Raw genomic sequence first — 23,490 nt, forward strand, 5'->3', positions numbered from 1 at the left:
GGGCCTCTAGTGTATATATATAAAAAGCCTGTGGCCCTAACGCTGTAAAGACCCAAGACTGGTGAGGGTGGGCGGGGCTGTGAGCAGGCGAGGGGCGCACAGGTGGGCGGGCCTTGCAATTTCACGTGCTGGGCTTCTAGTTTTTAAATAAAAGGATACAAGAGCTGCAATAAATAACTGGTAATTGCAGTAATCATCTCAGGCCAATTCAACCCAGTCTGGCTAAGAGGTGCCTTTGGTTGAGAGAAGAGATGAGATATAATATGTTTTCTTGCAACTTCTTGGAAGAATAATTCCACAATTGACTGAGGGCTAGAAACTTAAAAAGAAAAAGTAATAACAATAAGCAACTTGTGATATAATAGCAATTTTTAATGAAGAGAATCTATCAATTCATTTTATGCCTATAACAAAGAACATTTATTATTTCAAAATATAAAATGCAACATTGATATTATCAATGGCAATATAAATAAAAGCAATTCGTAAACTGTGAAGTACTATACAAATGCAATAAAAAAGCCACTTGAATTAACATTGTAGTCATTTCTTTTCACTGGTCTCACTAAACCTAAGTGTCTTCCCTAGAATGTTTATAATAAATACAGTTCCAATATTCCAAACAACACAAAATAAATTCTTCAGAATAGTTCTCAAGCATGAGAGGGGCTCCTTTTGAATATTTACTCATTAAGACCGATTATAAAAGCTACCATGAACTTAGTAAATGTTAAAACAAAAGAAAAAGATTTTGAGTTAATCACTGGAATATCAATATACAATGGGAGAGCAGCAGTCTGCTATACATGTATTTTATGCCTGATCTGGGACTATGGTTTCCACAAGACCCCTTGCCACAACTGAGGACTCAGCTTGTTTATACCCTCTCAAAGTGAAAGCAGAGCCTAGTCAAACTTGCTAAAGCAAAGGTGGCAAAAGACCACTTTAGATGCTAAATTTAAAATCAAATGCTTATCAGCCCAGTCCTTACCAAACTTATTTGCCACTGAAGCACTTGAGTCAGTTAGTTCCAGTACTGACAAGTGTTGGAGATTAGACTCCCTGTGAGAAAAGGGGGAAAAAACAACTTAGTAAATTCTATGTCTAATACAACTCCCACAGGTTATCCTATCAAGAATGCTGCCAATGTAATCAGCAAACTGCACCTGAAAGTTCCATTGAAAGCATGAAAATATCTGGAAAACATGTCACAGTTTAGACACTTGCCCATGATACTACTCAGTGATCCTGCAATGAGACGCCACAGCAGAAATTTCTCCAAGACCTCCACGTCATGAAAAGCCTTACTTTGCCAGAGAAAACGGGGTGGTGTGTCTTTCAGAAAATGTGAATCGTGTAGTTGTTGGATTTTCTTTTTTCTTGGGGTTATAAAGAATCTCAGCCTGCCTTTAAGAATCACCACAATGTTTGTGTGTGGCCTAACTTCCCCTCTGACCTCATCTTATTACTTTGCTTTCAACAGGATTTATCTTTACATTATATACATACATATAAAATATATAATCATAAATATATATTTACTATTTGGGCTTTTTTGTTGTTGTTAATCCTCATCCAAGGATATTTTTCCATTGACTTTTAAAAAGAGTGGAAGGGAGGAGGAGAGAGGGAGGGAGAGAGAGAGAGAGAGAGAGAGGGGAAGAGAGAGAGAAAGGAAGAGAGAGAGAGAAAGAGAGAGAAACATTGATGTGAGACACACATCAATTGGTTGCCTCTTGCATGTGCCCCAACCAGGGCCAGGGATCGAGCCTGCAATCAAGGTATGTGCCCTTGACTGGAATCAAACCCAGGACCCTTCAGTCCGAGGGCTGATGCGCTATCCACGGAGCCAAACCAGCTAGGGCTATTTTCATTCTTGTAAGTAGCCTTCAACTTTTAGAAAATGAAGCATCTAAAAGCTCTCTGGCCCTGGCTGGTTGGCTCAGTTGGTTAGAGCATTGTCCAGTGCACCAAAGGGTTGCAAGTTCAATCCCAGGTCAGGGCACATACAAGAAGCAACCAATGAATGCATAAATAAGTGGAACAAATACTGTATTTTCTGGCGTATAAGACGACTTTTTAACCCAGGAAAATCTTCTATATGCCCAGTCGTCTTATATGCCGGAAAATACGGTAGATGTGTTGTTGTTTTTTCTCTCTCTCTCTCAAATCAATAAATATAAAATTAAAAACTCTCTGAATTTTAAAGGCAAAATACATTACAGCACAATGTTTACAAATTTCTTCTTGTAAGATAGTGAAAAAAGAATTGAACTCACAGTGTGTCAACTGGAACATCAGTTGCCAAGCATTGACATCCCCACTTAATGAGGCGATAAGATAAGAGTAGGGGAGCTGTTCGATGGAGTAAGTCCTGCTGAGCCTGAAAAAGCTGACCGGTTCCCAAAATCACCTGTATGTGAAGGGTAGGGGGTGGGGTAAGACAGTGAACAGCAATTAGCAATGATAACTCTTAAGGTTCAGGTGGAGGTAAAATATAATTAAAACAGTTACAAAGGGCATATAAAAAGTAACATTTAGCCCTGACCGGTTTGGCTCAGTGGATAGAGCGTCAGCCTGTGGACTGAAAGGTCCCAGGTTTGATTCCGGTCAAGGGCACGTACCTTGGTTGTGGGTACATCCCCAGTAGGGGGCATGCAGGAGGTAGCTGATCGATGTTTCTCTCTCATCGATGTTTCTAACTCTCTATCCCTCTCCCTTCCTCTCTCTAAAGCAGTGGTTCTCAACCTTCCTAATGCCGCGACCCTTTAATACAGTTCCTCATGCTGTGGTCTCCCCCAACCATAAAATTATTTTTGTGCTACTTCATAACTGTAATTTTGCTACTGTTATGAATCGTAATGTAAATATCTGTGTTTTCCGATGGTCTTAGGCGACCCCTGTGAAAGGGTCGTTCGACCCCCAAAGGGGTTGCGACCCACAGGTTGAGAACCACTGCTCTAAAATATCAATAAAATATATTGAAAAAAAAAAAGTAACATTTACACATAAATAAAAGCAACATTATATTTTGGGGTGGCAGGTGGCAAAAATATCTACCCAAACACTTAACAGTATAAAAATAATAAAGAATAGCTCACCAACTCATGGGAGATGACGGCGAAAAAGAAAACAATATTGAAAAGCTTAACTTTCATTAAATCTGTGGGTTGAGAATTCAAGAGGAGAACCAGGGAAATCTAAGACCTTTGCTATGTTTCTGGTCTTGGGTAAAAATAGGTATTATCATTAGAGAAAAATTTGGCAATGCAACCAAAAGCCTTAAAAATGTATATAGCCTATAACCAATCAATTCTAGTTCTTATACTTTATCTTAGAGATATAATCAAAGGTCTACAGAAAGTTACAGCTATAAGAAAAAACTGGCAACAATGTAGATGACTACAAATGGGATTGGTTGAATAAATTAAAATTGTTATTAGATAATCCTATATAATAAAAGGCTAATATGCAAATCGATCAAACGGTGGAACGACCAGTCGCTATGACGCACACTGACCACCAGGGGAGCGCCGCTCCGCCAGAAGTGGGGCAAACGACTGGCGAGTGCAGAGGCGGTGGTGGGAGCCTCTTCCGCTTCTGCGGCAGCACTAAGTACATCCGACTGCCAGCTTAGGCCTGCTCCCCAAGCAGGGAGTGGACCTAAGCCAGCAGTCAGACATCCCCCAAGGGCTCCTGGACTGCGAGAGGGCGCAGGCCGGGCTGAAGGACCCCCCCCCTCCCCAAGTGCATGAATTTCGTGCACCAGACCTCTAGTTAAAATAATATGATAGAATACTTAATAATGTGAAAATGCTGATGAAATTTGTAAGTAGAAGAATAAAAACCACCAGATTACAAAAAAATAACAGGTAGCATATCCTAATTTTATAAATAAAACAAAAAACAATTTGCATAGAAAAAGGGAGTACACCAAAATGTAAATTGTCATCATCACTGTGTAGAAGATTACAAATGAATCCTTTTTTGTTTACTAGAAAAGGCTTCCATATAAGGGCTCTACAATGAACATCTATTACTTCTATGTTTAGGAAAAACCAACAAAGTTTACAATTAAAAAACCCCCACAAAAAACAAAAACCCCAAGCCCCTAGAGAAATGGGAAAATCTATAAAGATCAGAAAGAACTTAATAAGGCCTGCCCTAAGTGACAGACTCTCTTTCTCCTTGGTGGTCCTAAACAAATCATCTTCCTAAATGTTTTTCCTTATTTTTACCCAAAATTCTACCATTAGCAATGTAGAGTTAATAAATTGAGTTAATAAATTCTGGTTTAAAAAGTGTTAATACCTCTGGGAATGCAAGGCCTTTGAATTCTTTACACATTAACATGAATTAGTTTAATCAGACTGCTTCCTGTCAGGCTCATTATAAATTACTGAAGGAGAAACAAAAGGGACTTCTTACTGTGGACAGAAAGCTAATTTCTGAACACGGAACATTCCGCGGGTGAGTGACAAGGACTGCAGAATCTTTAGAGTCTGGTAAGCTGAGAATAAGACTGGTGGAAAAGAAAGCACAGAATGGAACTGGGAAGGACCCTAAAGACACACTGCAATCTTAACACCGTGCTTAGGGTAAATCCTGTACTGCAGAAAGAGAAGTTTTTTCTTCTCTTCCTCTCTTCTCCCACTAAATGGAACCCAGTCCATCACATCCAAAGTCGTACTAATAATACTCAATTTGGGACAGCCAACCTGAGAAAACTTCCTAGCATTATGCATACAAAGGGAAACGGCAAAACAATCTGCTCCTGTATGTTCTTGATCTGTGATTTTAGATTCCTATGCTTACTCATTCCTAATGCAGCAACTATTTATAGAGGTCTACAAAGGCCAAGCATGGGAGAGCAGAGAATAAAGACAAAGTCTGTGTGCTTGTAGAGCTGACATACTGCCACATTCCTGTAGGTCTACAACAGGCTTCAGCGTTTAGATTTTATAAGTTTTCTCTCAAATAGTACTTACTGCATCTCCTAGCCTCATTAATAGTTGCTGTAAGATCAAAAGGTCTCGGCAGATGAGGAAGCGAGTTGTGGCAATTTTATGCACACCTCTGCACATGATATACCCTGCTGTGCTACTACCATAGAGCTGGGAAAGATTCATTCGAACATTCAAAGGCTGAGCTGTAATTAAAAAAAAAAATAGTTAAATCATTTTCTTCTCTAAGTCAAAAAGGCACGTTTGCTGTTTTGTCATTACCTGGATCGAATCCCTTTTCCATTTCCACCTCTGTTTCATAATCCATTTCTCGTATAAGAAGCCCAATGGCATGGATTGGGTTCCTAATCTCTTGCAGTTTACTACAAATATCCTCCATCACATTTTCTCTAGAAGGACAATTAGAAAACTCCTATTACTATCAAGGACACAGAAGATAAACTGTGTGTAAGTCCTGAAAACTTAAATGTGCTAAAAAATAGGAAATCCAGCCACACAGTAAAGGAATAGAGATAATCATTCTGGCATAAAAGATACTTTTACTCCATGAAGCAAATTTTCCCACAAATGACAGACAATATGAATGTGGGAAAAATATTGAACAGTGAACAGTTTAAGCCACTACTTTGTATGTACTTGAACGTACATTAGAAACCTGATTTTGGTGCTAAAAATTGCTAAATTTCCATTAGGAAGTGCACTTTACCCTAAATTCTCCTTACACATCAATAGTGATCAAATCTTCCAGAATCTGTTCTGCAGCCTTTTCTGGAGACTGTAGGTTGAAACAACTCATCTCCATCATTACTGACATATCCATAGTCACAGACTCTCCAATCAGCCGAAGGCATTTTATAAGACATATGACATCCCGAGCAACATCCACATCTATGAATAAGAGAAAGTTAACATTCATGTCTCAAGCCAATGAAGAGCTACTGATTAATATATGAAAACTAAAGGCCCGATGCATGAAATTCGTGCAAGGGTCTCGGCTCCCGCCCACCGCAGCCTTGGCCTCCACAGCCCTGGCTTCATCCGGTCTAATTAGCATATTATGTTTTTATGATATAGGATATTAATAATTAAACGCCAAGGATTTATCTGAGGTCTAGAGTTGTTTAGGACTCTTCAGTTTTCCTTAAAATATCTACAATGTGGTTAAATGACCAGGCAAGGCCACAGTGGCTATTGAAACAAAGTGTAGGGTTCATACAGGAAGGGGACTAAATATAGACATAACGTTACTATTACCATCAGATATGGTCGTCTCATCCTCAGTCAAAAGGTTCTCATCAGGCAGGAGGTACAAATGATCCACTAAGGAGGAAGGCATAAGGAAAGACAGGTACCCCTAGAAATACAAACCCAGTTAACATTCATTTCAGTGAATGTTTAAAGGTAGAAAATAATTAAGACCTGAATCTTATCACGAGGAAGCAACCACACAAATCCAAATTGAGGGACACTATAAAACAATAGAGACAGACTTCAAAACATGTCAATGTCATGAAAGACAAAGAAAGGCTGACAGCAGTTTGAGATTAAGGTTAAAAAACCCATGACATAACATGTAAGATCTTGGATTGGATTCTAGATCAAGAAGAAACTCATGGGCACAACTGGTAAAATCTGAATAGGAACTGTATAATATTACATCAATGTCAACTTGCCTGATCTTTAACTTGGGCTGTGGTTATGAAAGAATACCCTTGACCTCAGATACATGCTAAACTATGTACAGATAATGGGGCATGAAGTCCTCAACTAACTCTCAGGTGGAGCAGAAAAAAAAATTATAGAAGGAAAAAAAGCAAATGGACATTAACAAATGGTGAATCTGGGTGAGGGTATATGGTTCTGTGTGCTATCCTTGTAAATTTTATATTAAGTTTGAAATCACTTCGATATAAAAGGTAAATAAAATAAAATGCAAAGAAGTACAAAAATGCAGAAGACTATCTAAATACAAATGAAATATAATTTTTTTGGGGGGTGGGGGGTGGCGGGGAGTCCTAAAAGCCAACTGCAACATACAGCAGACTAGCATTCTGCAAGACTCATTGACTGTCTAAAGGAGTTCTTCTCTACGCCTCAGTGCCCTTACTTTTTTCAGTAGGCACACCATGTTTGTGTGTGGATTCAAATGGAGGGCAAGTGGATGAGAGAGGGCTTCTTGATACTGAAGACAGCAGGCATAGAACTTGCACCAGAATTCCTGTTGTAAATTTCGGAACTGCTCCTGGGAAAATTCATACTCTGTTACACTTCCTTGGAGCTGGCAAAGAAAGGAAAAAAAAAGAAATTTTTAATACCATTAGGGATCTTTCTCCCCCAAAACATAACTGTCTAATATTATTTTACTAAGCTATAGCCAAATGAATAATCCTTCTGGCTTACATGCCATAGTCTATGTAAATCTATATCTAATTCTCCAATTAAAAGATTTAAACATTTATACTTCCTACTAACAAGGTTTAGTGAACAATTTGAACAATTCCTCAGTACCAATCTGCTCATATCAATATGGAAGAATAGATTTACGTTTTCTTTACCCAGACCTCACCTCACTTTCAACAGCTAAAGTAACTTCTTTCTTTAGTTCACTCCAGGAAAGATCTAAATTCCTCTCAGTTCCTCGACAGAAAATCTAAAATTGAAAGAGACGTGAGAGAGTTATATAATACCTAAAACTAAGTGAAAAATGCTCTAATTTAGAAGGCATTGAGGCAATATATGACAACACATTGAGACTAGACATGACCGGAATATACATTTACCCCTAATATTGTGCAAATAATTTCCATAACTGAAATCAAGCAAGTTTAGGGTAGTTTAGACCAGAATAAACTATAGAAATCCACGATTCTGCAAGAGTTATTACAGGGCACATTTGGATCATTACAAAAAGCAAAAGGAAGGAGAACGGCTATTGCTCAGCTGGAAGGAAGACATAAGGTGATACTGAATATACACACCCAGAGACTGGCACAAAGCTAAGCTAGAGCAGTGACGGGGATGGCTCAATGCTGGGAATGATTCTCATAGAGGAAAACATCTGATAAATGCCTCACTGATTATTTAGTACCTCAGTGTGCAAGAGACATTGTGAGAAATACCATCATACACTTGGTAATTGTTAACAAGGAAAAAGTGCTGATAAGATGAAAGGAAGAGGAGAAAGTGACTATATCATTCAGAAGTTTTATCAGAGAGAAAAAAGAAACATAAGGTAGCCAGATATTAAAAAATGTACCTGGGCCCTAGCTGGTTTGAGTCAGTGGACAGAGCGTCGGCCTGCAGACCAAAGGCTCGAGGTTCAATTTCAGTCAATGGCACATGCCTGGTTTGCAGGCTCCTTCCTGGCCAGGGCCCTGGTCAGGGCTTGCGAAGGAGGCAACCAATCGATGTGTTTCTCTCACATCGATGTTTCTCTCTGTCTTTCCCTCTCTCTAAAAAGCAATGGAAAAAATATCCTCCCATGAGGATTAAAAACAAACAAACAAACAAAATGTACTGGAAGAAAAGTCAAGGGTCTGGAATATCTTTTTTTCCATTGTTGTTTTTTTTTTTAACCAATTGAGAGAAAGTTAAAGAACTGGCATATTTATTCTGGAGAAAAAGAACATGAAAAAATTCTTAAAATATCTGAAGGCTGCTTTATAGGAGAGACAAGTTCTATGATGTTATAAAAGGAAGAAGCCGCTAAAAGGAGAAGGGCTAAATCTGACCCAATACCGGGAAAAACTTTTAAATGACACAGTTTGCGAGCAATCACTAACATAAAAGCCAGTGAACAAGTTGCCACTGAGGCAGAGGCAACTAGAAGCTGAGGAGCTGTCCTTCAGAGAGGCCTCACTTCTGCTGTGTGTGGGAGGTCAGATCAGGAGATTCTAAGGGGCCTTTCCATCCTCTGAGTGATATTCTATTTTAAATTCACAAAGTATGGCAATTTAAGGAAGCCTAAGTGACTGTAAAGAGTCCTTTTGTAAAATTTTAAGCATCTTAAACCATGTGATTTTGAAGTTTAGATTTTAGATTGAACCTGAACCAAGTCAGACCTTCACTGTACTTACAAAAGGGTAAAAACAGAGTACCACCAAAACCAACCAAGAAAATATTTTATTTATTTTTAACTATGTTTTTATTGGAAAATATTGGGCAGGGATCCCATAACGAGCCTTAACGAGCAATCAGCAGGGATCTGAGGCTGCATGGCGCTGGGCTGGAGCAGGGGACCTGAGGCTGTTCCACCCCCTGCCCCCCGTGGGGCTTGACAGGGGACCTCAGGCCACGCCCCCCACCCCGGCGCCAGGCTGGGGGACCTGAGGCTGTGCCCCCCACCCAGCAGGGCTTGACAGAGGACCTCAGGCCACGTCCCCCACCCTGGCGCCAGGCTGGGGGACCTGAGGCTGCGCCCCCTGGCCCGGGACAGGGGACCTCAAGGCGCGCCCCCGCCCCGGACCAGGTGAGCTGAGGCTGCGCCCCCCCGCACCTGGCAGGACTTGATGGAGGTAGGGCCGGCTGGGTCTGGGTCTGGTGCGATTTTGAGGCGCATGTGGGTGGGCGGGGACTTGACTCTGGTTCTGTGGTACACCCCAGACTCTGACAGGAGGAAGATTTTCATATACATTTTACTAATTTTCTTTCATCTCTGACACTTCTATTATAGAGAAAGGGCAAATAGCAATATTAAAATATTTCCTCTAATTAATTCTAGTATTTTCATAATAGGGCAGGCACAAATTTCTCTTTGTACCACTGACATGCTTAATTAGTCACTGGGAAAGTACCTCATCTTACCTCCCTGCTGGGAGTCTCACTTAATGGAAAGACCATTTATACAAGTTACAATAGCATTTAAAAACACATTTATAAACAGTACTTATAAAAAAAATTGCATTATGCAATTGTAAAAACACACTCAGTGTTTATAGTATGTGTAAAACAACAAAAATTAATAGCAGTCATTAATTATACTATAATAATAAAACAGTTAAACTTAAATAAACATTAAATATTTTCTTACTGACCTGTATTAATAGCAGTCATTAATTATACTATAGTAATAAAACAGATAAACTTAAATAAACATTAAATATTTTCTTACTGACCTGTAAAGCTTTACATAAAGCTGCATTTATGAACCGTCCTGGTGTAAACAGACTCTGCAAATACATCTCCTGTTAGAACATTAAAACAAAAATTAATATCATTCTAAAAAGATAAAAATTGGAAAAACTGAAGAATTTAACATGTTTGCACCAAAGCTGAGTTTCTATTATAGGAAAATGGAAATCTGGCCCTTGGACATTTGAGCAGTGACAGGTAGTAGAGCAGCAGCTCTATATTGCCCCCTGAAAGTGAGCGCTGTGGTGTCTGAGTCAACGAGAAGCACTATTCTGAAAACAGTGTGCTCCTCGTAAGCCGCCATTGGGTGCCACTGGAAAACAGTTTATCAAACGCCCAACTTAAAACAAAGAGGCAAATCTCACTTACTGGTGATATGCACTAGTAAGAACAATTAAAATGGTTTCTACACTACCCACAAAGTACTCATTTTATGGCTTACATATTAAAGAAACCCCCCCCCCCCCATAAGAATATAAGGAATTATGTGTAAAAAACAAACACAAAACTGCAATAAGCTAAGTGGGGAAATGACATAGTGAGAATAAAATGGAAAATCTCACACTACCTAATTATTGTGACCCAATTTCATAAACCAGACTTGCCAGAATAATAAACCTGACTGACCTTCTTTCAAGTGCTTTCCTTGTACTGGGGTTCTGGGGATGATAAAATGACCAAAATGAAGGTGAAAAACAAGGATTTTAATAATCAGCACCTGATTTTGGCGTTGAGACAAAAGTCAAGTGCCAATAAACTCTTGGGATTAAAAACATGGCAACATTCAATTTCAGATATTTAAAGTGGGCTTTCCAATTCCACAAATAGTCAGTTTCAAAATCATAGCCCATAATCTTTAAAAATGTCATTTTAATACTAAGGCATCAACTGAAAGCTTTTTCTACCATTTTTCCTAAGAGTGTCCCTGGAAAACCGGTAGACTGGCCTGTTTGCTCCCTAATGCATTACCTTTTAAAGTTATGTTCTTCATAGCACATACCTCTACCAGCATTTATCTTATTTCAAGCTTATATGCATGTACCATCATGGGTAGTACAGTGATTTGTGTCAGCCCAGAATCCATTTCCCCTTCTTTTACTAACAAATCCCTTTTCTTTCTCTAGGGAACCATTCTTCCATTATCTATACTCAACTTACTTCAACCACCTCCACAACAGCAAGGTCCAGGTTGGACATGTTTCTCATGTCAAGCCAGAATATTCTTTCTTCTGATCAAAGTCACTGTGTCAGGAATTACTAGATGACCCCAGCCAGGCCAGTGAGCATCTATTCCAGGACCTGGGACAGAGGTGCTCTCTTCCCTCTGGGGTTGCTTGGTTTACAGAATGCACAGGCTCACGCAGGGAGCTTGACTGAGCATAAACCCAACAAGGAGGAAAGCAAAATAGAGACAAGGCAGAGATCATGCCTTGATGGCATTGTTCCAACCATGGCTGAAGCCACATAACAAGCCAATGCATTCTCCTTTTACACCTAAGTCAGTTTGAGGTGGGTTTCCTTCACCTGCAGCTGCAAGAGTTCTAATATAACTGGGCTTTTCTGAAACTAATAATCAGGGTAAACCATCCCCTTACATAATACTTTAGCTTACTCTGGGGTCTTGATCATCTCTGATAATGATCTCTTCCTCTGGCAGAGGCTGCATAAAAACTGGATTCCATTGACCTGCAACATTACTACAGAGAAAAAAAGTCTATCAGTCCATAGAACAATCCTATGTAATAAAAGGGTAATATGCAAATTGACCCTAAGGCAGAATGACTGGGAACGACTGGTTGCTATGACACGCACTGACCACCAGGGGGCAGACGCTCAACGCAGGAGCTGCCCCCTGGTGGTCAGTGCGCTCCCACAGGAAGCTGGGCTGATGGCTGCAAATGTAGAGTTGGTGGCAGGAGCCTCCCACCTCCTCTGCAGTGCTGAGGATGTCCGACTGCGGCTTAGGCAGTCGGATATTCCCTGAGGGCTCCCAGGCTGCCAGAGGGATGTCTGACTGCCAGCTTAGGCCCGATCCCCTGGGGAATGGGCCTAAGCGGCAGGTGGACATCCCTGAAGTGTCCCGGATTGTGAGAAGGTGCAGGCTGGGCTGAGGGGCTGCTGAGGGACCCGCCCCCCCCCCCCAAGTGCACGAATTTTCATGCATCGCTTCTCGTGATGAATAAAAACAAAGCTTATGCCATTGGCAGTATCTGGGCAGGGAGGGCCCTATCACTGAACCTCCGCATTGACTGCTTGATCAACTGTTAAAAATCAACTCTAAAAGTCAATACAATAGTCTTAAAGAAAAAAAAAAATTTTAATAAAAAAATCTTCAGAAGCCCTGGCCGGCAGTGGCTCAGTTGGTTAGATGGCTGTCCTGTACACCAAGGGGTGGTGGGTTCGATCCCTGGTTGGGGCACATCTCTCTCACACTGATGTTTCTCTCTCTCTCTCTCTCTTTCTCTCTCTCTTCCCTTCCTCTCTCTAAAATTGGGGAAAAACTGTTTCAGAAAAAAGAAACTTATTCTGGTTTCAGAGATGTACTCTTAACAGTTTTAACAGACACCTTCCTGAAATTAAAACTCTAAACACAAATCTATAAATAGCTAACTTATTCTGCATTTACCATAACATTATCCTAGGTGGAGTTGCCTTCTAACTTTGAAGGATGTATTAACCCCATTTCGCAGATGTGGAAAGTGAGGCTTAGGGTATCTGACAGCTAGTAAATTGCACAACCAGGATTAGAACTCTCATCTGACTCCAGATTCTTTTTTTTTTCTTTTCACTTTGCTAGAATGCCATCTATCAAGAGTACTCTCATAATTTTTCTGAGATGTGGCTGCTCCGAGTCAATCTGGGGGCAACTATTCCTAGAGTTCTATTCTAGAATATAAGGTAAGGAGGGACCCCTAAAAGTCAATGTTTAGTCAAGTTGTGTTCCAGGGAATCCTGCATAAGTGTTTCAAGTTTTTGATTCAAAATTAGTTTTTGAAAATATATTTTGTAACTATTCATAAGTTTTATCATGTACATTAAAAACACAAGATACTGTCCTGGCCAGTGTGGCTCAGTGAGTTGGGCACTGTCCCATGCACCGAAAGGTTGCCAGTTTGATTCCCAGTCAGGGCACATGTCTAGGTTGTGGGTGCAATACCCAGTAAGGGGCGTGCAGGAGGCAGCCAATAAATGTTGCTCTCTCACACTGATGTTTCTCTTTGTCTCTCCCTCTCCCTTCCTCTCTCTCTAAAAATCAATAAAATATTGTTAAAGAAAAAAATTCAATAAAAAAAATCTTTTAAAAAAATTTACCAAATTTATGTTAGAAATTCTCAATATTGGTACATTAAATTGTATTATAATACTCATAAAACACTAGGTTTGTTATATATTGAGGTTTATTATCTTTTTTTTGGGGGGGAAAGGGTTTCCTGTTTTAAAAAATGTTTGAGAAGCACTGTATTTGTGTAATCTATTTCCACATGGTGAGGAAACTGAAATTCCCAAAGGGACTTCAGTGTCTTTTGGAAGTGGTAGGTATCAGAAATAGTCTTTGCTTACAAGCAAAAAATACCCTCCCAGATTAGAAGTATTTTGGATATGTGCCATCTCTCAAAACAAACAAACAAACAAAAATACAGTATTTTTTTCATCTCATTCCAATGCTAAGAATCCTCATTTCATCCTAAAATCAAAAGGTAAGAAATAACACAAACATAAAAGAAGGTTTTTCAGAAAACAGTTAACAACAGGCAGACTCATGGCAGAATTCTTTAAATACAAACACTTGATTTTGGTTCTACATAGAAAGCTCTCATTTTCTTAGTATGAAACTGCCTGGGGTAAGGTAGGATGACAGAGGTAAGTGATACATACTGTTCAAAGTTGATGTATTTCACTACAGTTTGGTTTTCAGCATCATGCCACAGGGCCCAGATATCCGTAGAGGTTAAGGCAAAGTCAATCAGTGTCTCCTAGGAGGAAATGTGGGGGTGGGGGGTGGGAGGGGGGGGGGGAGATACGGGTTTTAAAATAAGAAAGGATAGACCTCGCCCAGTTTGGATAGAGTGTTGGCCTGTGGACTGAGGGGCCTGGTTTGATTCTGGTCAAGGGCACATGCCTGGGTTGCAGGCTCGATCCCCAGTGGGGTGTGTGCAGGAGGCAGCCGAACAACGATTCTCTCTCATCATTGATGTTGCTATCTCTCTCTCTCCCTTCCTCTCTGAAATAAATAAAAATATATTAAAATAAAATAAAATAAGAAAGGGTAGCAGTTTATAATGACTTAAATTTATATTAGTAGGAGAGATAAAAGCATAAAAACAATGAGAGTGCCTCAAGAACCGGGTGAAACCAAAATGAAATTTTGTTTGCATACATCATGATTATTCCATTTTAGCATTTCAATTCCAGGACAATAGAGTTGATTTAGCCAATACTTCTTTCCTATATTTGTGTGACATGCAAAGGATGATCCAACCTACCTGAGAAGTGAATAGGGAAGAAATGTGATCTAGACTGTAGTGGTTATTCTCAGCGCTCATCAGTTGGAAAATGCAGAACTGTTAGAACATAAGTTGATAATTTATTACTTGAAATACAACATGCTACTTGTCTAAACAAGAGTTTATTAGCATACAGAAGCCAATTCTTAAAAAAGTATGGTCAAGTACACAATAACATTTATCTTCTTGACAACTTTTAAGTGTACAGTTCAATAGTATTAAGCACATGCACATTATTGTGTACCTGATCCCTCAAACATTTTTCATCTTACAAAACAAAACTCTGTACCTATTAAACACCCCCCATCCCCCTCTCCCACTAGCTCTTGGTAGCCACCACTATATTTTCTATCAATATGACTTTGACTACTGTAGGCATTTTATATAAGTGAAATCTTAACAATATTCGTCTTTTTGTGACTGGCTTACTTCACTTGTCCTCAAGGTTCATCCATATTGTAACATTTATCATAACTTTTTTTTAACTAAAATGTATTTATTCTATAGCAAGATAAAAGCATTTTTGTCTTAAACAAAATACAAATAACTTAAGTGCTGCTATTGTAATTCAAAAAAGTATAAAACAGCATAAAAACACAGTAACATAGCAATGAATGGTTCATGTCACCTGTGTTTAGTTTAAAGCCTTGTTTATGAAAACTTTTACAAGATGTGATATAAAAACTTAAAACTTTGAAAGAAAATATTTACATTGATAATTCGGATGTGGTGTGCCTTTAAATATTCTACCAGTATTTCATCATAAAAAATTCTTGCCAGTTCAATTCCTGGTCAGGGCACATGCCCAGGTTGTGGGCTCGATCCCTGGTTGGAAAGGGAGTGCAGGAGGCAGCTGATTGATATTTTTTTCTCTCTCTCCCTTCTTCTCTCAAATCAATTAAAATATATTTAAAAATAATAAAATACTATTACTATTGTGGTATAAGAGCGCAACAGGAATGAGGACGGCACCCAGGCAGGGCCGCAGCCAGCATGGGAATCAGCTCCAGCACAGTGAGGACAAACCTCACTGGAATGCTGTTAACATTAAATGGATAATACGTAAAGTGTGAGCTCTGAGTAAGCATAGTTCAAGCATTTGTTATTGAACTTAAATGGCCCTAATGCTGTGCCAAACACACAATACCCAGCAAATGGCGGTTTATCATACTATTATATCATTGTATTACATCCTACTTATCTCATCTACATACAACAGCTAGTGTTTAGATCAGGGGTCCTCAAACTTTTTAAACAGGGGGCCAGTTCACTGTCCCTCAGACCGCTGGAGGGCCGGACTATAGTTTAAAAAAATCTATAAACAAATTCCTATGCACACTGCACATATCTTATTTTGAAGTAAAAAAACAAAACGGCAAAAACACCCACATGTGGCCCGCGGGCCGTAGTATGAGGACGCCTGGTTTAGATGATGAGCGAAATTATTTCTAAAATTTAATTTCCCCTCAACCACCTATGAACACCTATATCTTTCATAACTCCCATTTTTTTCACACAGACTTGCAAATTTGTTTTCTTGTTAGTTTTTGGTTAACTTTTCCTTTCATAGTCCTTTAAACTCTCTACACCCTTTCATCCTGACTTCTCCTGTATGATCTTTCAATCCACACATGAGCACAAAACCCACCATCTCTGCAGAAACAACAGGAGACATTGAGGCTGATGTGAAGAGCGGAAACAGACTCGATGAATTCACAGCCACTTCCCCTCGTACAGAATAACTTCATTCATGTCATGTGTTTCATACCTGTCCCCGTTTTGGTGCATGCATGTAAATCCCCAGATAGAGTCCCATGGCAGGGGAGTAAGCAAGTCGTAATTTGTGTCCAGTCCCAGCAGTGAGCTGAAGGTCTTTTTTCACAGGGACATACTCCAGTATGTTGGCTACCATCAGGCACATTTGGTCCTGCCCAAGTAATAAGTGGCATCAAAGAATATTTAGGTTAAAAAACAAGTCCCCTCCCCCTTTAAAGGATACATCCATTACTTCTAGCACTCTACCTAATTTATGTGCTGAAGAGCCTTACAGTCTTTTTTTTTTTGAGGGCTCAGATGAAATTATCTCTTAGTCTGATAAAGATAATTATCAGCTGTTTATGAATCTTGGAAACTATTTTACCAACTGCATTTCAAAAGCATATTTGGCTTGGCTGGTATGCCTTAGTGGTTGAGCATTGACCCATGTAACAAGAGGTCACCGGTTCAATTCTGGGTTAGGGCACATGCCTGGGTTGCAGGCTTAACCCTTTGCACTCGCTTTTTTCTCGATTCCTTTATTCTACTCGGGATTTAATTTTTTAAATACCCCAGATTTTACAAAGCGCGGCAGTAGAATAAAAAACTGGAGTTTCTTTTCATACAAACTTATTTATTTGGATTTTTTTGTATTTCAAATTATTGATACATTCAAAGAGTAATTTTAATCTCGACATCTGAGTGCAAAAGGTTAATCTCCGGCAGGGGGTGTGCAAGAGGCAGGCAATGGATGTTGATACTGATATTCCTCTCATCAATGTTTCTATCTCTCCCTTCCTCTCTCTCTAAAATCAATAAAAACATATATATTTTTAAAAAAAGCATATTTGTTCCTCTTAAGGGAAGGATATACTCTGTACTATTATTTCAACTTTTCTATTATTTCATAATTTTCAAAATATAGATGAAAACTTAGCTGAGAAATGTATGAAAAATGAAACTGGAAATGGCCTATAATTTTCAAACTAAGTGATCTGATAATCTAACAGAAGCAGCAAGATTAACTTCAATTATCTTACAATTCACAATCCTTTTTTTAGCTTACTGTAACTAAAAATGTGGCATTTACCTTGTAAGACCACATGCGTAGTTTATGATCCTGGCACAGAGCAAAGATGAAGGCATCATTCTCAACGCAATGAACAGCAAGACTGAGGGGACGATCTGAAGACCCCGAATCACCTCTAAAAATGTAAGGACAAGTTTTACTATTGCAAATCATCTGGTTGTTATAAATCACAATTTAAGAGATAAAGTACAATGTTAACAGGAGCAACAGATTGTATGTTGGCATAAGGTCACTATAGTTTCTATTTAATTTACAACCAATGACTATGATAAATTTTAAAAGGCTCTACATAACAATGGAATACCGTTCTAACCATCAAATACTTTCTACTTCTAATATTACATAAAATTGGATTTGGTAAGTCAGGGCAGAGTGCCCAACTGGATGTTGAGAGTATATACAGGAAGCCAGTTTCTGTTGTCCAGGTGTCCAATTCCAAGTTAAGTGGGCTCTGCACTGTGGCTCTCCTCAGATGGAATGTGATATTGGGCATACTCTGATCCTTTCCAGTATCATCTTTATCTGCCTTGGAGTAAGAATGGAGGCACTAACAGTGCCAAACAGTGCCAAAAGATTAAATTCTTAGGCCCTTTGATTTACCGGCCAGGCACCACTTACCTGATAGCTGTTGGCATCCAGCCTACAAGCAGTCGTTGCATTACTGAACTCTGTTTCAGTTCCACAACTGACACCATCCCTACAAGATTGAAAACAGACCAATGATGTATCCAAGCCACCTCTTGACAATACTCAGTAAAACGCAAAGGTGAGAAGGATGCAACTATGAACAGGTTGACAGGCTCACACATTTCTATCTGGGGAAATCTTAGGATGTGCTTTCTTGAATATTACACCTAAAATCTTTTGAATCATTATTGGCTCAATGAGAATGACATTTTCAGATTCCTAGGGAAAATTTTTGCCATTTATAAATAGTAACTCATATTGCTCAGAAATACTTCATTCCTCTCAAAGAATCACCGTGGACCTTTCATGTGTTGGACAGTGCTAAGTGCTACAGATGGAGCAGTAAACAAAATAAAAAAACTCCTGCCCTCATGGAATTTACATTCCACCAGGAGGTAGGAGGAGCAAGAGAGTTAACAAATTAAATAGAGCAGTAAGAAGAGAAAAATAAAACATGGAAAGGCTATAGTAAATGCTAGGGCGGGTGTACAACTTCAAAAAGGGTGGTCAGGGAAGGCTTCATTCACCAAGGGGACACTGAGCAAAGACCTAAAGGAACTGAGGGAAGGAGCCAAGCTGGTAGCTGGGGAAAGGTGACCCCAGGCCAAAGGCCTGAGGAATGTGTGTCTGGTATGTTCAGGGAATTGTGCGAAGGGAAGCAGCTGGTGCTGAGAAGGTGAGGGGGAAATGAGAAGATCAAGTGAGGCATCAGGGAGCCACTGAATGCCAATGTAAGGACTTTATGTTTATTCAGAGTGAGACGAAGAACAATCCTCACTTGAATGCTTTGAATAGAGTGGTGACGACGCAACTTAGGTGTTCAGTGTATCAATCTGCCCAAGAAGTTTCTGTAGAGGGCAAGGATAGGTCTGGAGAGACATCTGGGAAGCTACAGCAATAATCCAGGCAAGAGAGAGTGGTGACCTGGAGCAGGGTATCAGCAACCCAACTTCCTTGTGTCAATTATTTTGGTTATAGTACCTCATCCTGAAAGTAGACAACTAGTCAACTAATTTCTACTAGAGGCCTTAGAATAGGCTTTCTTGCAGTTACCTTTTCCCATATTCTAGTAAGCCTTTCAGTTCCTCATCTACTGTATAAAATCTTGCTCTTTTGGAAAAAAAAACAACAACAACGGTAAAGCAGTAGGCTCACTAGGTAAGTGATACTGAATGGCCATTGGTATGAAAGCAATTCCTGTACTGATGGATGGGTTTGGACTTTTAAGTCCAACCTTCCTTGTGTAAAGTTAAATCCATGCTCAGTTCCCATTCTTACCAGGTATGTCATAAGGAGGTAGTTTAAGAATAAAGATTCCCCCAGCAGCAGATGGTAGCGCAAACAGGGCTTCCCCATCACTGCTAAGCCAGGCTGCCGAGGCGGTAGAATTAGGGGGGAGTCCAGGGACTGCTGGAATTAACTGATAGTTGCAAGGATCCCTAAAGTCAACTTTTCCAATGTCAGTGAATATTGATTGCATTTGACTTTCAACAACCAACTCCTGTGGAGAAATTAGAAAGACAAATCTGTTAAATCCAGAATGAGCAGAATTTTGCAGTTCCTCTCAATTGCTAATGGTTGAGCTTAAAAAGAAAGCTATTCTTTTTAATAAAATCTATTTCTTCAACTTAAAATGTGTCTGATCATTTTAAGTAGTAACTATCAAATTATACTTGGTGAGGGCTAACAAGGAATCCCCATTTCCTTCACTTCCAAAGGATATTCCTCTAAATCTGTGACAACCAGAGGCATCTGGGAAATAAATGACTTAACCAACTTACACTCCTATACATCCGGGAAGGGTGAGGTAAAAGCAACCTGTGCACTGTCTGATTGGTTAATATCAAGATTATCACATGATTCTGAGTTTCAGAGACATGAACCCCTCCGGGTAAGAGGCTGCAATTTTGGAATTTGAGGCGAACTGCATTATTCAACAGATTTATGTCCAGTGACTCCTCTACTAGCTCCAGTGTATCTCCAGAGGTCTTCCTGTTTAAAAAAGAGAGAGAGAGACAGAAAAAACATTTGTTCAAAAATCTTACGCTTTTCTTTCTGATTGTTGCACTGAAATATATGAAAATAATTTCCAGGTGAACTTTTCTTATATGAAAACTAGAGGCCCAGTGCATGATTGAATCATGCACGTGTAGGGTCCCCTACACGCTTTTGCTTTCGATCGCAGGAGAGCTGGGTATCTGTCCGCTGGTGCACCAGGCCTTTCAGAAGCCTCTGGCGCGGCGAAGGCTTCTGAAAGCCTGGTGCCTGAGCAGACAGGCACCCAACTCCCACGCTTTTGCTTTCGATCGCGGGGGAGCTGGGTGCCTGTCCGCTGGTGCACCAGGCCTTTCAGAAGCCTCCGCCCCGCCAGAGGCTTCTGAAAGGCCTGGTGCCTGAGCGGACAGGCACCCAGCTCCCCAGCTTTTGATGGTCCGCGGTGGGACGTGAGCTCGCTGCCCCAGAGGCCCCTTCTGTGCCGCAGCACAGCCATGGCGCAGACGCTGAGCTCGAGCCGCCGCTGGCGACGTGAGCTCAGCGTCCCGCCGGCCCAATCGGCCACCCCGGCCACCCTGAGTCCGGCCCCCCCACGCCTCCTGGCCAATCGCGGGCATAGCAAAGGTACGGTCAATTTGCATATTTGTCTATTATTAGGTAGGATTTTGAACAAAGAAATTCAGACCAAATTTTACATTCCAAACCACATTATACAGATTTACAAAACAGCACAATATAAAATTCAAATATTATGTGACTCTATGTTAAATAAAGGTACTTCCAAACTAGATAGTCCATTTATGTAAATTCCACTATAATGAAAATCCACACCACCGCCCTCCCTCTTTCACATTACTTGTAAAAGAATGTGGCCTCTACATATGTAACTACAGCCTCAACTACAGTGACCTTAACAAATATGGGTATTTCCCCTTCTAGTACTTCTGTTACTTATTCCCGCTAGGATGCAGGGTAGACTCTTCTTCAGGTGCAGCTCTGCCATGTGGTAGCCCATCATCTTATCTACCATATTATCCACATTATTCCCCCAAAAGTGGATCTTCTTACAGCGGAGGTGGGGAACGTACGACCCATGAAATCATTTGGTCTAGCCCTGCCAAGGCATTAGGGGCAAGAGAAGTAAAGGTTTGACTAACAGGCTATATAGCAGGCTAATTTTTAAGTGATAATTTTGTATTGTCTACAGATGTTATAAACAGCCAAATGGCCCTTGCCAGAAAAAAGGTTCTCCATCCCTGCCATACAGCAATTAAAGGCCAATCCCTGATTCTCTCAAGTATATCCCTCCTGCTTCCATCTCTCCTTCTTCCATAAACACTCAAATATGCTCTTCCCAGGCCTCTCCCTTTCAGTCACCCATTCTGGCCCCCATCCAGCTATCATGTTTTCTCCATTGACCTCTATGGCTGTGCTCTCTCTAATTCCTCACCTCAATGAGTCCTTCCTACCTCCCCAATCTCAGCATCTCTCACATCACTTTCTCCCATTGCACTTAAGCCAGAGTCAGTCAGTTCTTCAAGTTCTTCCCACCTCATGGACGTTGCATATGATGATCCTACTTGCCTAACTGCTCTCTCCCCTAAACCCCTGCTTGGCCAACCATTCATCCTTCAGATCACAGGTTAAATGTGACTTCCTTAAAGGCTTTCCCACCCCCACAAAAAACAGTTGGCCCTCCCCTTAGCCTCTCATAGTCCCTATACTTCTCCTCTGAAGCAAGTATGAAAAATATGTATTTATATACCTATGGTGTGGTCATTGGTTTAATGTCTTTCCTTCTTAAAAGGGGCCCATGGAAGGTGAGTCCACATCTAACACTGCTACATCTTACATGATGAGAATGGTGGTGGTTTTTGTTCATCACTTCACCCCTAACACACCTAGCAAAGTGCCTGACGTGCTCAAACATGTCTGCAGAATGAAGGAAGCTATAAAGATGATAAAAACACAACGGGTGTTTATGTTTAAAACTGATCTTTGGGGCCCTATCCCTGAGGCTACATTTCCTCTGCTTTTAGTACTGCCCTGATAGGGCCACATCCCCTAGAACTCTGGTTTCCTTAATTTCCTCCGGATTCACACATGATTAGAAAACAGTCTTTGTGTCCTGTTGGTTTTCGCTTTGGAGAAGGACACTTTGAGAACAACCCGATCTTCCCGGGGGGGTTTGGCGAACACCGCACTTACCAATGAATGAACCTGTTTCTGGTGACGGATAACAACTTGCCACTTTCCACATAGTAGAAGCCTCCCGCGCTCTCACTGTATTTCACAGTTCCGGCCAAGGCATTTGCAGTCCCTGCAAAAGGAGAGTGATCAGCCTGCACACAAGGTTCTCTGGGGATGACAGGGCCCGAGGGCGCCGAGAAAGCGGAGGATGACAGCCTGACAATCCACACAAAGAGGAAGGGGAGAAGAGAAGGAAGAAGTGGGACACTAAGGAAGCCTGTGCCTGGGCTACAGCCATGTGGACTTGGGAGGATGAACTGGGAAGGAGAGATGCAGGGACCCGGGAGCGGGGCACGAGGGGGAGAATCGGATCGCGCCCTCCTCGGCTGCTTCCGTACCAGCGCTGCAAACTGTGAATTCCCGAAAGTGCCTCGGCCTTTCGCGCTCAGCGCCGCTGAGCTCCATGAAGCTCCGTTCCAGGGCTCCCGCCGCCGCCATCTTCCCGCCGCTGCCGCGAAGCCCGACGGGACACCAGCGGGACCGGCGCCTGTCGTCACTTCCGGGGGGCGGGGCGGGCGGAGGCGCCGACAGGTAAAGAAGCTCGGGGAGGAGAAGGGCGGCTCCGACCCTGCCTTGCGGGGCTCCCACCGAGTTGGCTGGAGACCAGGGCGGAAGACCAGGAGAAAGGGGACGGAGGGGCCGACTGTGCCTGCGGAACCTTCGCGCGGCGGTCCAGGGCGTCCCCGGGGGGGCGGTGCCCTCTTCCCGGCGGCCTCAGGGCGGGGGGCGGGGCCGGGTTTGTTTCCATTTTTAAAAAGCCGGCGCGGGCGGCGGGGCTGAGCTCCCGGAGGGCGGGGTTCTGGGGACCTCGCGGGCCGGCGCCCTCTTCGGGATTCCGAGTTCGCGGTCCCCTCTCCCTGCGTCTGGGTGTCCCTACCCGGTCTCCTTCTCTTCACTCTTCCCCGACACGTGGGATCGGGGCGAGGGGCAGTGAGCGGCAGAGGGGCCTTTTGTGTTGGAATTCCCCCCAAAGACTGCATTCTGTGTCATGAAGCAGAATGGATTCAATAAAACATCGAAATGATGTCTTTGGGCAGGGGATCACCCCGGCTGCAACCTGCTGAGGTGACCTAAATGCTGTTCGCATGGATACGTGAAAGGAATTTGCCTTTCG

General features: G+C 41.4%; 1 protein-coding gene across 2 annotated transcripts in view; it reads right to left on the reverse strand.

Moving 5' to 3' along the window:
* The window catches only part of NUP160 (nucleoporin 160), a 40,583-nt gene extending 17,733 nt beyond the window's left edge, over nt 1–22,850 (reverse strand). For both annotated transcript variants that reach the window (XM_079786920.1, XM_079786919.1), the window contains exons 1-20: nt 22,715–22,850; nt 22,335–22,446; nt 19,913–20,123; nt 19,410–19,632; nt 18,063–18,141; nt 17,445–17,559; nt 16,368–16,526; nt 14,579–14,656; nt 13,971–14,068; nt 11,707–11,791; nt 10,079–10,147; nt 7,531–7,614; nt 7,072–7,242; nt 6,219–6,318; nt 5,687–5,852; nt 5,226–5,353; nt 4,989–5,149; nt 2,280–2,413; nt 992–1,062; nt 160–319 (exon numbers count right to left, since the gene is read on the reverse strand). In XM_079786920.1, the coding sequence (XP_079643046.1) occupies nt 160–319; nt 992–1,062; nt 2,280–2,413; nt 4,989–5,149; nt 5,226–5,353; nt 5,687–5,852; nt 6,219–6,318; nt 7,072–7,242; nt 7,531–7,614; nt 10,079–10,147; nt 11,707–11,791; nt 13,971–14,068; nt 14,579–14,656; nt 16,368–16,526; nt 17,445–17,559; nt 18,063–18,141; nt 19,410–19,632; nt 19,913–20,123; nt 22,335–22,446; nt 22,715–22,814 (2,504 nt within the window). In that variant the 5' untranslated portion in view covers nt 22,815–22,850. The remainder of the gene's footprint in view (nt 1–159; nt 320–991; nt 1,063–2,279; nt 2,414–4,988; nt 5,150–5,225; nt 5,354–5,686; nt 5,853–6,218; nt 6,319–7,071; nt 7,243–7,530; nt 7,615–10,078; nt 10,148–11,706; nt 11,792–13,970; nt 14,069–14,578; nt 14,657–16,367; nt 16,527–17,444; nt 17,560–18,062; nt 18,142–19,409; nt 19,633–19,912; nt 20,124–22,334; nt 22,447–22,714) is intronic.
* Nucleotides 22,851–23,490: the final 640 nt, after the last annotated feature.

This window comes from Cnephaeus nilssonii (assembly GCF_951640355.1).
Source record: "Cnephaeus nilssonii genome assembly, chromosome: 13".
Lineage (NCBI taxonomy): Eukaryota > Metazoa > Chordata > Mammalia > Chiroptera > Vespertilionidae > Cnephaeus > Cnephaeus nilssonii.